The sequence below is a fragment of the Anticarsia gemmatalis genome, chromosome 4 (assembly GCF_050436995.1).
Source record: "Anticarsia gemmatalis isolate Benzon Research Colony breed Stoneville strain chromosome 4, ilAntGemm2 primary, whole genome shotgun sequence".
Lineage (NCBI taxonomy): Eukaryota > Metazoa > Arthropoda > Insecta > Lepidoptera > Erebidae > Anticarsia > Anticarsia gemmatalis.
This window is the reverse complement of record NC_134748.1, coordinates 11015588-11028033: the sequence shown is the minus strand read 5'-3', so window position 1 is coordinate 11028033 and position 12446 is coordinate 11015588. Positions and strand designations below refer to the sequence as shown.

General features: G+C 38.4%; 1 protein-coding gene across 3 annotated transcripts in view; it reads right to left on the bottom strand.

The window, feature by feature from the left end:
- The window catches only part of nmo (serine/threonine-protein kinase nemo), a 111975-nt gene extending 99590 nt beyond the window's left edge, over positions 1-12385 (bottom strand). For all 3 annotated transcript variants that reach the window (XR_012959460.1, XM_076113779.1, XM_076113780.1), the window contains exon 1: positions 11841-12385. Coding sequence is in view for 2 of the 3 variants with exons in the window: in XM_076113779.1 (XP_075969894.1) it covers positions 11841-12037 (197 nt within the window). In the remaining variant the exon portion in view is untranslated. The remainder of the gene's footprint in view (positions 1-11840) is intronic.
- Between the last annotated feature and the right edge of the window lie 61 nt (positions 12386-12446).

Below are 12446 nucleotides of genomic sequence, written 5' to 3'. Positions count from 1 at the left end.
AGCTAGCAAGCCTATCTCTCGTCTACTATTACAATCTTTTCCCTCGGTTGTCTGACACGCAACTTGCACGGGATGATAAGCGGCTGACGTCTGTGTAGCTTTTTCCTCTCAGAGTTGAATCGTTCTCGAATATTCGACGGATTTCCTACCTTTCGCATTAAGGGCCCACGCGGACGGAGGACTTTTGTTCACAAAAAATTCAAGTCGTGCAGTCAAAAATTGTACCGCAATAAGCAGCCAAATTTTTAATTGCTAGGACTTTTATTTTGGGGTTAATTTGGAATAAGCACGCTAATCATTAATAGTACGATATAAAACGTGCTCGAATCCAACAAAAATCTCGTTTTGCTTACGTTGTTTTTTAAACTATATTACACAAAACATAACCAAAAAATAAGGTTTGTAACTAAGCTAACGAACCTCAATTTAATACTTTCAACATAAGGCTAAAAACAAGCGTTCTTACGTGAAAGTATACATCTACCAAACACCGTTACCGTAATCAACGAAAAGACAGGGCCCCTAACACCTTGAGGATAACACACGCACCAGAATATTAGACTCGTAAATCCTTGAAAAGTAGAACAACGCTCGTACGGAATCCGAGATAACAGTCATTCAGTTAAATTAGCTCAGCAACGAGCCCTGGGAGGTGATGTGTGTCAATGACCTAATGCCTACAATTTGGTGAGGAGCATCAGTGATGTCATACTGCGAGCATGTATCCGTCTAACGGACCACGAGTTATGGGTAAAACGGACACAATGGCCACTTAAGCAATAATACGCTATGCGCTTACCGTGACTTATGTAAGTTAATAACTTTTGCTTTGAAGGGTACGGGCATTGATTTACAGCCGAAGAGGTCAACTGCAAAGGAACATTGTTGTTTTCTAGTACCGTGAACTGACCAAATTTATGTTACGGAGGGTATTAAGCTAAAGGTTAATATTAAGCATAGCGAAATGCTATTTTATTGCAGTCTTATTCGAATCAAATCTATCCGCAATGCGGCAGCATAACTTGCGTCGCTAATTATGACATACTACACTACCGAGTAGTTCTTTCTTGCTATCAAACAACAATACAGAGAACAATTATTAATTAAAATGATACGTACAAATATCTCATATTTTCAATCGATTGACAATACAATAACTCCGTACGGAATCTCTACAAACATAAATTCCTCATTACCCACAAACAAATGGGAAATTTCACAATTGTCGTCGAAGACAAAAACTTGGAACAATGAGCATTCAGATACAGTTATCGGTGATATTAACATCGTGGCGTCGACAATGGTCGGACTGCAGGAAGGCCGCGTTTTGCAACGGCCAGGTAGGCAATTTGACATTGTGTAAACGTTTTCACATGGGGGTCGAAAACGGAAACTTGGGTCACGCTCCTTGCATACTAAATGTGTTAGAGCAGTCCACGGCCGAAGAATATTATTAACACTGGCGAGTAGAGTGCGACATTGCGAGCAAATTAATTTGAAAAACTGTCTGGAACTTAACGTTTGTTTTATGGCAACTACCCAGAAATATGAACAAGTGTTTAATTTCAAAGAAACGAAAATTTACTTGCGAAATGTTTGACTTACTCTGCAAATACAAAACTACTGAAACTGTGTTATAGCCTTGACTTAATTCCCTATACATATCCTATGACAATAAAACCTTGATTACACAACATTCAAGGCCCCTACTGCTATTTCAAGCCGCATACCGGAGTGAATTTCAAACAAACTTTAACTTCAGTGCAGGTCGCATAAAGTTACCGTGGATTTTTTGTTGCACTTCGAAGGGCTCTTCACGGAGTAGCAACCGCGTTCTACGATCGATTTTAGGTTAAGTAATAATTCCACGGTCAAGTTATAAATGGAAAACTATATTTGAAAAGGACATCACCGAGAATATGCGGCTAAACTTACTTCAAAGGAAAAGAATGTCGACTATGATTGTTTTCAAATTGCTCGTAATGTGGCAAGTGCAGCAATCAGTGGTAACTAGAGGCAGAAACACGCAGCGGTGTTCAAACGTTGATAAATTCGATTAGGAAGTGATTGATGTGAGGCAGGACGCGGTGTGCGGTCCCCGTGCACGCACAATGGAGCGCCTCCGGGCTCCGGGAGGAAGCCGACTGCCAGCATGCGTGAGATCGATACATAGCGAAAATGGAAAATGAAACTGAATATTTTTATCTAAATAAGTAGTGTCACATGTATAATAAACTAACATTTGATAAAGTTATCTTCATTCAATATAATAACTAAGAGATTAGATATTTTAATGAGTAGAATTCGTTTCAAAGAATTAGGTATGCGGAAGGAAGCCCAAAATATACCAATTCTAACGTTTGAAAGCCTTAGAAGGGTAATTTCGCAAGCGCTTGAACGAAATGAAACGTAATGTCGGTTTAATTGTATTCCTCAAATTTCCACTTTCTCGTTAACTGGCCGTAGGCAAATGAAAGTAGAACTAAATTCTATCTATTGTTTGAATATGCAAATATAATTATTTTTAGTACTATTCTTAAGACAGTATAGTATTACAAAGTCGGCAGAAGTCCAACGTCTTGACATATTAACATGTGACCTTGAATATAAACCGAAGGCGAGATGTGTTAAGGTAGGTAGTAGGTACCCAGACCAGTGGAGATAAAGATAAAACGAACGTTTTACAAGTCAATAACCTCAGGCGCAAAAACTATTTGTAGTATGATAAGTACCTAGATCTTAGTGATAACGACCAACAAATATTCGGGGTTTAGGTATTTGAAACGTTTCGTATTTTAATGCGCATTTCACTAACTACTTAACGACAAACGAATTCAAATTCAAATCGATACGATTTCGTCTATCGCATTTATAGTGTGTTTATTTTGCGAAATAAAATAAATGTCCTTACTACAAGCGTTCGAGTGTGGGATAAAAATAAAGTTCCTCAATAAAATGGTGAATAATAATACGGCGTGAGCTATTTCGATCTGGATGCAAACTCGCGAATGTCAATGGCACGTAAACGGCGTGCACGCACATTGCCGAATGTTCTGATAAACAAATCCGCGAGGTTGAGTGAACTTTACGTGAACCGTGGCCGGTAGCCACGGGGAAGCCGCGTCCAGTAAGCTTGCCAATGAATCCCGAGTGATACTATCATTAGAAACTGTCTGATACGCAGTACCAACGTTTTGATGTCAAGCCAAATCATCGGCATTGTTTTGTTAATTTTCCAGACTACTGGTCCGGTTTATCTTTAACATGCACCACTTTGTATGTTATTAAACTGTCGTAAACATAGAACATCTTGTGAACATGTCGTAGTCTCACACACAACACGCCTTTGTTCAGAGTTAGAAATGTTACCTAAAAATCACGAACCTTATAGAGTACTAGCTGACCCGCGCAACTTCGCTTGCGTCACATAAGATAAAATGGGTCAAAATTTTCCCCGTTTTTGTAACATTTTTTATTGCTACTCTGCTCCTATTGGTTGTAGCGTGATGTTATATAGCCTGTAGCCTTTCTCGATAAATGGGCTATCTAACACTGAAAGAATTTTTCAAATCGGACCAGTAGTTCCCGAGATTAGCGCGTTCAAACAAACAAACAAACAAACAAACTCTTCAGCTTTATAATATTAGTATAGATTTTTGTTCGAAGAATTTTCTTATGCCCAATTCATTATTATTTTATACATAAATGCAAAAGTAATGAAACGCTTGTTTGTATAAATATTTGCAAAGATTATTGAAGGATGAAGAAGTATCCCTAACTCATATTCGCTAGCTTCTCGTATTTTAAAATTGTACCTTTTGAAACAGAAAACTATTTCCAAGTTACAAAAGTAATATCGGAAATAAATACCGAACAGTTTACAGAGCAAAACAGTACAGTTTTATGTTAGTTGTTGCCAGTTAACACTTGTGTATTTATAAAACAAAACAAGTAGACTTGCAAACAATATATACATGAACGTTAAACCATATGAAATCGTGTTGTTATTTTAGAATTTTACAAATAGGTAGACACATAAATGATAAAACTCTATAGATATAAGTTTTTAAATCACACACTATACAACTACAATTTCGATAACCTTCATCTATTGGTTGAGCACTATTACAAAGCACACAAGCTTGCTATACTGTCACAGTTTATTTTTGAGAATTGATAAGACCAAGATATTTATTTAATGCATATCGGCATCAAATTAAACTTGAGTCGAAGTAGAACTTTAAAACCTACTCGCTAATTTTATTGGTTAACGAACTTTTTTTTCCATTTACCTTTGTAATTATCTTTTTTCACAGCTATTATCGACAATTTCAGACTGGTTCAAAGCAGAACGATGTTTGCATGTAGGTAAGAAGATTTCGGTAAATAAAACTGCAGCTCTTAGTACGAAACCTTGAACTTTGTAAAGATTTATTGCACACGAACAGAACGTACCGGTCGAATGTGTGGTTTCTGTTCATCATACATACACGATACCTGAAGATGTAGGTAGTGTATTAAATGATTCGCCTTTTACAATGAATAGTCCCAGGATATAGGGAACGAGCTTATTGCCACATACCGGGCACGTTACCAAACTCCGGACTACTATTGAGAATAATGTAATATAAATTACAAAATAGATCAAAAGCATATTTTCCGACCTGGGGATGAAACCCGGGATCTCACGATCAGCAGTCGTATTCACTACCGCCCAAACCAGAGTTAGACAAAAACGTCGGTTCTGTTCAAGTCTCATGAAAACACACAAAGAAAGAGTGTTACACTGTTGCACTATTGCGTGTATTAGAAATTCTAAAATGATCTCTTCCCACGGTGTATCTAATAAACTACTAACTTAATTGAATGTTTGATGACCTTGGGCAATAAAAACAATTTGATAGCCCATGTTCATTATTGGTCTTGAATGAATCAAGATTACTTTAGAAAAACGGACTGTATTCTCTTTGCCTCTCGCGGCTTTTTTTCGCAGTAGCGCTGTAGACTTTTATAACGAGCCTAGTTGAAGCTCTGTACTACTAGGAATTGGAAAATATATCCGACGAAATGGGATATTTTTACTACAGTGAAAACAAGAGTCTTTAAATGAAAATGTGCATATCCCCATAGCTTTAAAACTTTCGCGTTACCTGTCGACAGTCAGCTGGCGACTATGGTCAGTGTAACTTAGGCCGAAACGTCAAGCAATCCAAGGCAAATAAAATAAATATTCGTGTTTGTTGCCAGGTTATACTAGATGCATGTTCTTTCCCTATTTCAAACAAGCAATTGCTAATCACAAAAGAATGTATTATCACTCATCAGCGGCCGCAATATAGTCCACCCCTTTTAAACGGCTGCGAGGGAGGGTCAGCGTTCCCCTATGCACTAATAACATCGGTAATCCTATTGGCAAGCTTATTGGCACAGCCAATATCCTAGCCAGGCCGTTTATTGACAGAATTTAAAGCGAAATGCAATTTCACGAAGTGGACAGTCAATTAAACATGTCTAGCTATCTACATGCGTATGTTAACGATTGTAAACTCTCGCGACTTGTACACATAATATTCTAATCCACATCAGTCAGCCTGTGACCACGGTCGATGCAATTCGATCGAAACGTCCGGTGAACAAATAAGGTATCCAAATCTATAATTTTCAATCGTGTTTAAGACCCGCTATTATATGCGTACTTATGTTACTTATTTAAGTTATATTGTATTTTTTTCTTTTGTAGTATATTCTTGCTATAGATTCTGTGAAATCTTTGTGTGATAACAAGCTACCGCTTTTTCCTGGAATATAGCGTGAAATGATCCCGGGAAATAGCGAATAGAAAGTGTGTGTGTGGGTGTCATTTAGGTAGTGTTTATATTATTTTCTTACCTTTTATCATTGCTATAAACATATATAAAAAGAGCCTAGTTGTAATATAACTAAGAACATGTTATGTGCGTATTTGGTCAGATAAATGTCTTTCTATTGTCACAGATACTTAGTTATTTGTTTCTTTTTTTACATGCATAGAGTTGCCCCCATATTAGGCATATTTTAAACAACATTTTACTTAGCAGTGCCTTGAAATGGCAATTTAAAACTTGTGCGAAAAATGGTGACCAATTATTGCAAATTCAAAACATTAAACCACGAAAACTTCTTGCTGGGAATACTAAAGATACAGCCTAAATTGTATTTATTTAAAACTGTTTTAGAATAACCAAACTTCTAACAATTTCTGAGAAGTGAACGTCTGAGAATTCTTCTCTTTAGTTATTAATGGTTAAGAATAGTTTTGAAAATTAATGTCTAAATTTTAATAAATTCTGCGTCACTCTCCTATTTCAAGGTGGCTTATCAAAAAACTGCGAATAAGCAACATAGCGAGTGTGTAGGTACGATAACTGGAAACAAACTTGATATGCAAACGTGCGGTGACGTCATTGCGTGCCGCGCTCCCGGGATTAGGGAAACAGATAAGGAAAACAGGAATTCATAAAACAGAAATGTGTACGTTGCAACGGCAAACCATATAAACACGGAAGATAGCTCTGTTTTCATTTAAACCTCCATTAAAATTTTGCCAATAAAGGAGCCAGCGAATAAACAGGATGCGATAAGCTCAAGATATATTAATGGACTAAATATGTCAGGCCATACATTGACGTGTCGTTCCCTTAATCTATTTGGATCGCAGATATTGGTTTATTTATTTTACTTGCCCGTAAATCAGGTGATTAACCAGTCGTGACCTGCGCCGTGAATAACTTTATCAGTAAGAAATCGACTTTTAAATCTTAATCCGATATCAGTCAATCACAGCTTCTTTCTCACGACACCAATTATCGGTCGCCAGTGATGGAGCAAAAAAATCTCTGTGGTTAATGGCTGACTTGCAACTAAGTGCCCTCTTAGTTCACACAACGCGGGGAGTCTCTATAGTTCTTAAATATTTGACTGAGACTCTTTGAACTCTATATAAAATATATTTTAGAGCTATAAAAGTAAAGTTATTTCACGATTTCATGAGGTATGAAGTCATTCGAGACGTGTCTAACGGATCACGCGAACTCGGCGGTTATGAATATCGATTAAAATTATTACGACTGAACGAGAAAGTCGTTTCTTCTGCATTTTCTAAAATAAATTTGCAAAGACTGAACTGCAGTTTACTTTATATTGGACTATAAAAGTCGGTTGATTAGTTTTCTATCATTACGGGTGATTAAATTGCCTTGTCTAGAATACTTAATTGAGCTTGCATTAAGAAAGAATAATACAGTGGCGTTTTTTAACACTAACTACAGTTTCGAAAGGTCAGGTGAAACTAGCAGCCATAGCAGTTAAACATAGCATTTGCACAATCTGAATGCGTGTTCCCAGCATGTTCCCGTCTCGTAGAGAATTTAAGACAGGGAACATGGATAAATTAGGTACAATGTGCAAGGCCATTCTTGCGGAGCCTCTCCAGAACATCTAAGTTGGTTATCTTACAATTAAATTATGTCATGTCACATAATACACGCACGATAGCCGGTACGAACTATAAGTTCCCCGTGACCTGGTTACCGTAAGCGGGCCAGTTTACTGCCGGTACTCGCGTCGAATGCCGCCGTTATCTCATCTACTTTACACGTTCAAACATACAAAGCCAATTTCTTTGTACAAATACTATTCGTAAAAATACAAAAAGGCAGTACGAGTTATTTTTCCAAGTTCATACAATTAGGCAACCAGATCTCATTGCCAGGCGTGTTGAAACGAGATTAACAAAAATGGATTCCTTTGTGTTAGGTTCAGTAGCAAAAGGTTTTCAAAGTTATTACCTCTTTTGTCTAGCGTTACTGGCCGTTTTTATACAAAAGTAATGTGGCAATGAAGCCGGTTGGGGTGAACACTTACCCCACATAATACTTCACCGGAGTCATTGTAATATTATATTCAGTAAAAAAAGAATAACTCTATTCAAATCCAGTACAATTACAATGAAAATAGTAAGCTGAAACAAGATCCGGTCGAACATAGTGAAACTCGTTAGAATCTTGGAAATCGTGATGGGCAAAAACTGTCGCAGCTACCGATTCGGTACAACATCCACTAGTCTTTTGTCATGCTTTCTTGACCTAGGTAAACTGAACATAACCAACATTAAAGAAATCTATTTCGTTTAACCACCGCGTAGTTTACTCAAATCGTTCACTGAGCAATCTTTTTTTACTCTTAAGAATTCTTAAAGTTATTCAAGCGGTACGAACTTATTTCGCTTTGACTTATGCAGGTAATACGATAGTTTTTCATTCAACAGCAGCAGGTAAAAGAACCTTTATGAAGCTGTGACCCTATAAAAAACCTTTTGATGCTGAAAATATGAAAGGATCTTTTTCAGGGCAATAGATTCGGCAAAGATAATATCGGTTCAAAGTAAAGGAATTTAAAAAAAAGCTACGAAATACTTGCTACAAAAATGTATGAACAAGAGAAAATTGGTGTAAACTTTTCGACAGAGTACTTTTAATCAAGTGTTGTACAAAAAGCGTTCAGAACTTCATTCGAGGCGGAGTTCGCCATAAAGGCGGATGGATCAAGTTTTTCAACTGGCTCGGAGCAATTAGACACGGCTAGCAGGGTGGAGACCGTAGGCGCGACCCGAGGCGCGGTTCCCTCTCCGCGCAGCCCCGATCAATCAGCCCGCACGCTTGTGGTAGGTAATTAATTTACTATAAGACGACCCTAGCCTGCATAAGTTCATCGATTCGTGTATTGATATGATCGCTGTCCTCAATTGGTATGCAGGTAGTGCGATCGTGGAATCGAAGAATCAAAAGGTTGTTTTCGTTTTTGCTCCATATTAAATTATCCACGGATATTGCGGTTGTGTGTAGTGTTTGGCGTTTTAAAACACACACAGCAAAATGAAATAATTTCGCAGCCTACGTATTTTAATTATTATAAGAATATCTAAAAATACAATAGGCCCCTATTTCACACTATGTAGTTGTAGGATTAAGGAAAAATTAAACTGTTTCCTATAAGTGGAATTGAGTCATAGAGTGAATTCAATATTAATTTTGCTAGAAACAGGTGATAATTTATTATTTAAACACGCTTGTAAATGATATTTCACGGTCAACGTGTGACATTCAGGGCTCGGTTAGATAGGCGACACGATATTTATAAAAGTAAGCACTAATTTAACGATTCTAGTACACAACTGTAGCGAATCTAGGTAAGCTGATGCTAGCAGAATACGTTTCATTACTTTCCACTGTGCTAGTTGTTATGATTAGGTACAGACTGTTGTAACAACGCACTGTCGTGATTGTCTTGTCACCGTCGACCAATGACGAAACGGACTCGTTACATGCTAAGATGAGCAGAGAGTGAAACCGTATTGTTTTCACTAAAAAGATATCTAGCCATGGCTATTATAAGCACGACCACGCAAGCTATCTAAATACAGAAAAGTCGGGTTCAGAATAAATTAAAACCCACCGAAAGGAGAGAAAATAACTAAAATGTTAATGTTAAGATGTCCTTATTTGCATTCAACGGACGAGTGTACGAGGAAGGAGGGCTGGGAGCAGAGCAGACCGGGTTTTAGGGCTCTCGACCGGCGATCGACGCGGTCTCGGAATAATCAGGCGTGCCTCCCCTCGTCGCGGTCGTTCACACACAATCGACGCGGCAAGCGCCATGAGAGACCTACCTACGCACGACGAGTCGACACAAAGCATCCACCCATACCTAACAACCGCTACCCCCGGTGCACGAGCGCTGCACTACTTCAGGATTCGTGATCATTCCGCTTACAAAGTCAACCTTAAGCTTGCCAGCTTAGAACAGAAGATAGCTTGCGAACTGCGGGCACGCATTCACTACCTCCATTTCGATAACAGATATCTAAGCTTGTAATTCAAAAGCAAACTAAACGTGTTAGTAATAGAGCATTGATTCGTACGAAGGGAGTCTTCGGCCGGCGGACGCAATGTGCATTCGATTGCGGACAGCATGAATATTGAAAACCGCTCTTATGTCGTTCACGCTGAATCGAATGCTCGTCGCCGGCCGGTACAAACACCACGTGTTTACAGAAGGCAACTGGTGCAGATTAGACCAGTGAACTAGCCTAAACTGCGCACGTGTAAACTTTTGGATATCTAACACAACTTGTTTAGTTTGAGAACTGATACACAACAAAAGGAATAAAAATAAATCTGGTTTTCGATACAAGCGATCCCGATCTGTAACTATCACACAATTCGAAGTGGATTCGTGGCTTTCTCTCGCTTTAACGAGTGCATCGTGTTCAGAAGTTGTAAATTCCATTCGTAATACAGCCAAGTCGAAAGCAGTAATAATTGCTTAGTGCGCTTTACTTATCGACGAGTTTACTGGCACTTAGGTGGCAACTACACGATACCCGGGATAACGGTATAGTCTTTGTTACTTTAAATTGCTTTGGGACTTTAGGACTTGGTAGGAATCGGTAGAAGTACCGTTTGTTCGGAGTCACGATCGACGGACGAATACCCGTGTTGGACATAAAATGTTACCGCCAACGTAAAGTTTTAATAGTTACACAAAAAAGTTAGTTAAGTTTATTTTTGCATAACATTTCATAGCAGTTTTAAAAGTTTGTAACTGATATTAAGCTACATAACCTCCTAGATTGACATGTTAAACTCTTGAATATGGGCACTCCGCGCTATAGGTCGTAAACGGAGCTCGATAAGAACGACAATGTAAGAATTTAGTTTTTGCAAAATATTGTTCATGAAAGCACACGGCAGCTGGTGCATTGTGATTGTTCCCTCACACACATAGTAGGTATTTAGCATTGGAAAACTTTACTTAAAGGTACCTAGGAAGTTTTATGTTCAATTTTATACCCAGAAGCAGATGTTATAATTACTGCTTTGATTTGTTTAATAAATAGGTAAGTACCTAATAAATTCAATACTTATAGGTCAAAACCTAGGTATTTACTGTTTAATTTTTTTTTCTATTATTTATGATATATACCTATTAGGTAGGCATGAAGGTATTAAATATGTATTGAAAAGTTTGACTTTGTAAAGGTACTTGCCTAGGTAGGTAGGTACCTACCTACCTATAAATGTAAAAATATTGTTTTGTGTTATACTACATACCTACCTACCTACTACCTAGGTAGGTATAAAGAATTTTAACTAAATTAGATTCTTTAATAAGGCATTTTATATGGAAACAAATATGAATCAGGTTTTAACAAATTACCAACCTACTGGGTGTGTTTTTTTTATGAAAAACCCTGAATCACAATGATTTTTTTTTGTCAAAAATACCTAACTCAGATTTAGGAGTAAAAGTTATAAAAACATTTTTTAATGATTTTTGATCTGAGGGTAGGTGACCTATTAACAAAAGTAAAAAAACTATTAAAATTCAAATAAAGTAAGAAATACTTAATGCTCCAGTGAGTGTGCAGGCAATAAACTTATAAACAGGTTATGTGAATATTAATCAGGATCGGGATCAAGGCTGAATATTTTACAAGTACAATGCACAACTAAGGGCATTCAATACACAAGACTACCTGCTAATCACAATAGAACTACAAGCTAAAAAAACTACATAAGTAGGGACGTGTTCCGAATATAAGAGCCGAGTTCAAGCAAACACTTAATATAGATCTAAATGTGTACAAAAGTTTGTCTTCATTACGAACTAGCTGTAAACTAGTTGTAAACTTTAAAACTAACATGCACGGATAACTAAACTCGTAGTCATAAGTCAGATAAGTTTTCTTTGATGACAGAGATAGTTGATAAATATAAACAACAACAACGGTATTGACTAACCATACAACTCCGAAGGCGCCGTAGCCGATTGGGCGGTCGGGCTGCACGTCTGCCGGGATGGCCGGCGTTTGATAGTAGGGCGCCGCTGCCGCCAGGATGGCGCCCTGCGGCGCGCTCTGCGTACCGCCCTGCATCAGCGACATGGACACACTCATGGAAACGCGAGAGTGCCGCGCGGGGCCGCTTACAGCCGCCATCCAACCGCTCAGCGGCGAGCCGTCACCGCAGACTCATCACACGGCGAACCCCACGACCTCGACACTGCGCTCGATCACCAGACCTCGCCTCCCAGTGGACACACGACAATATCACCGGTTACTTCTTTATTATTCATGCTCGATCGACTATGCGGGAATCACTGAACAACACACGGAACGTCGGGACACCTGTAGATTTTCACCAGTTAATTCACGTTTGAGCGAGGAGTTTCAGTCGTGGTTGTGAGTAAATATGTGGAGAGTTCGGCTTAAGCTTCTTCCTGGACAAAGGATGAGACCGTATAATTTGAAGCCGCGCCGCGAATAGTCGTCCACACGCCACGAAAATCGAGCGAAACTGGTTGAATTGAGGGGGAGAGGGAGGCCGGGAAGACGCGATGTAAAAAGA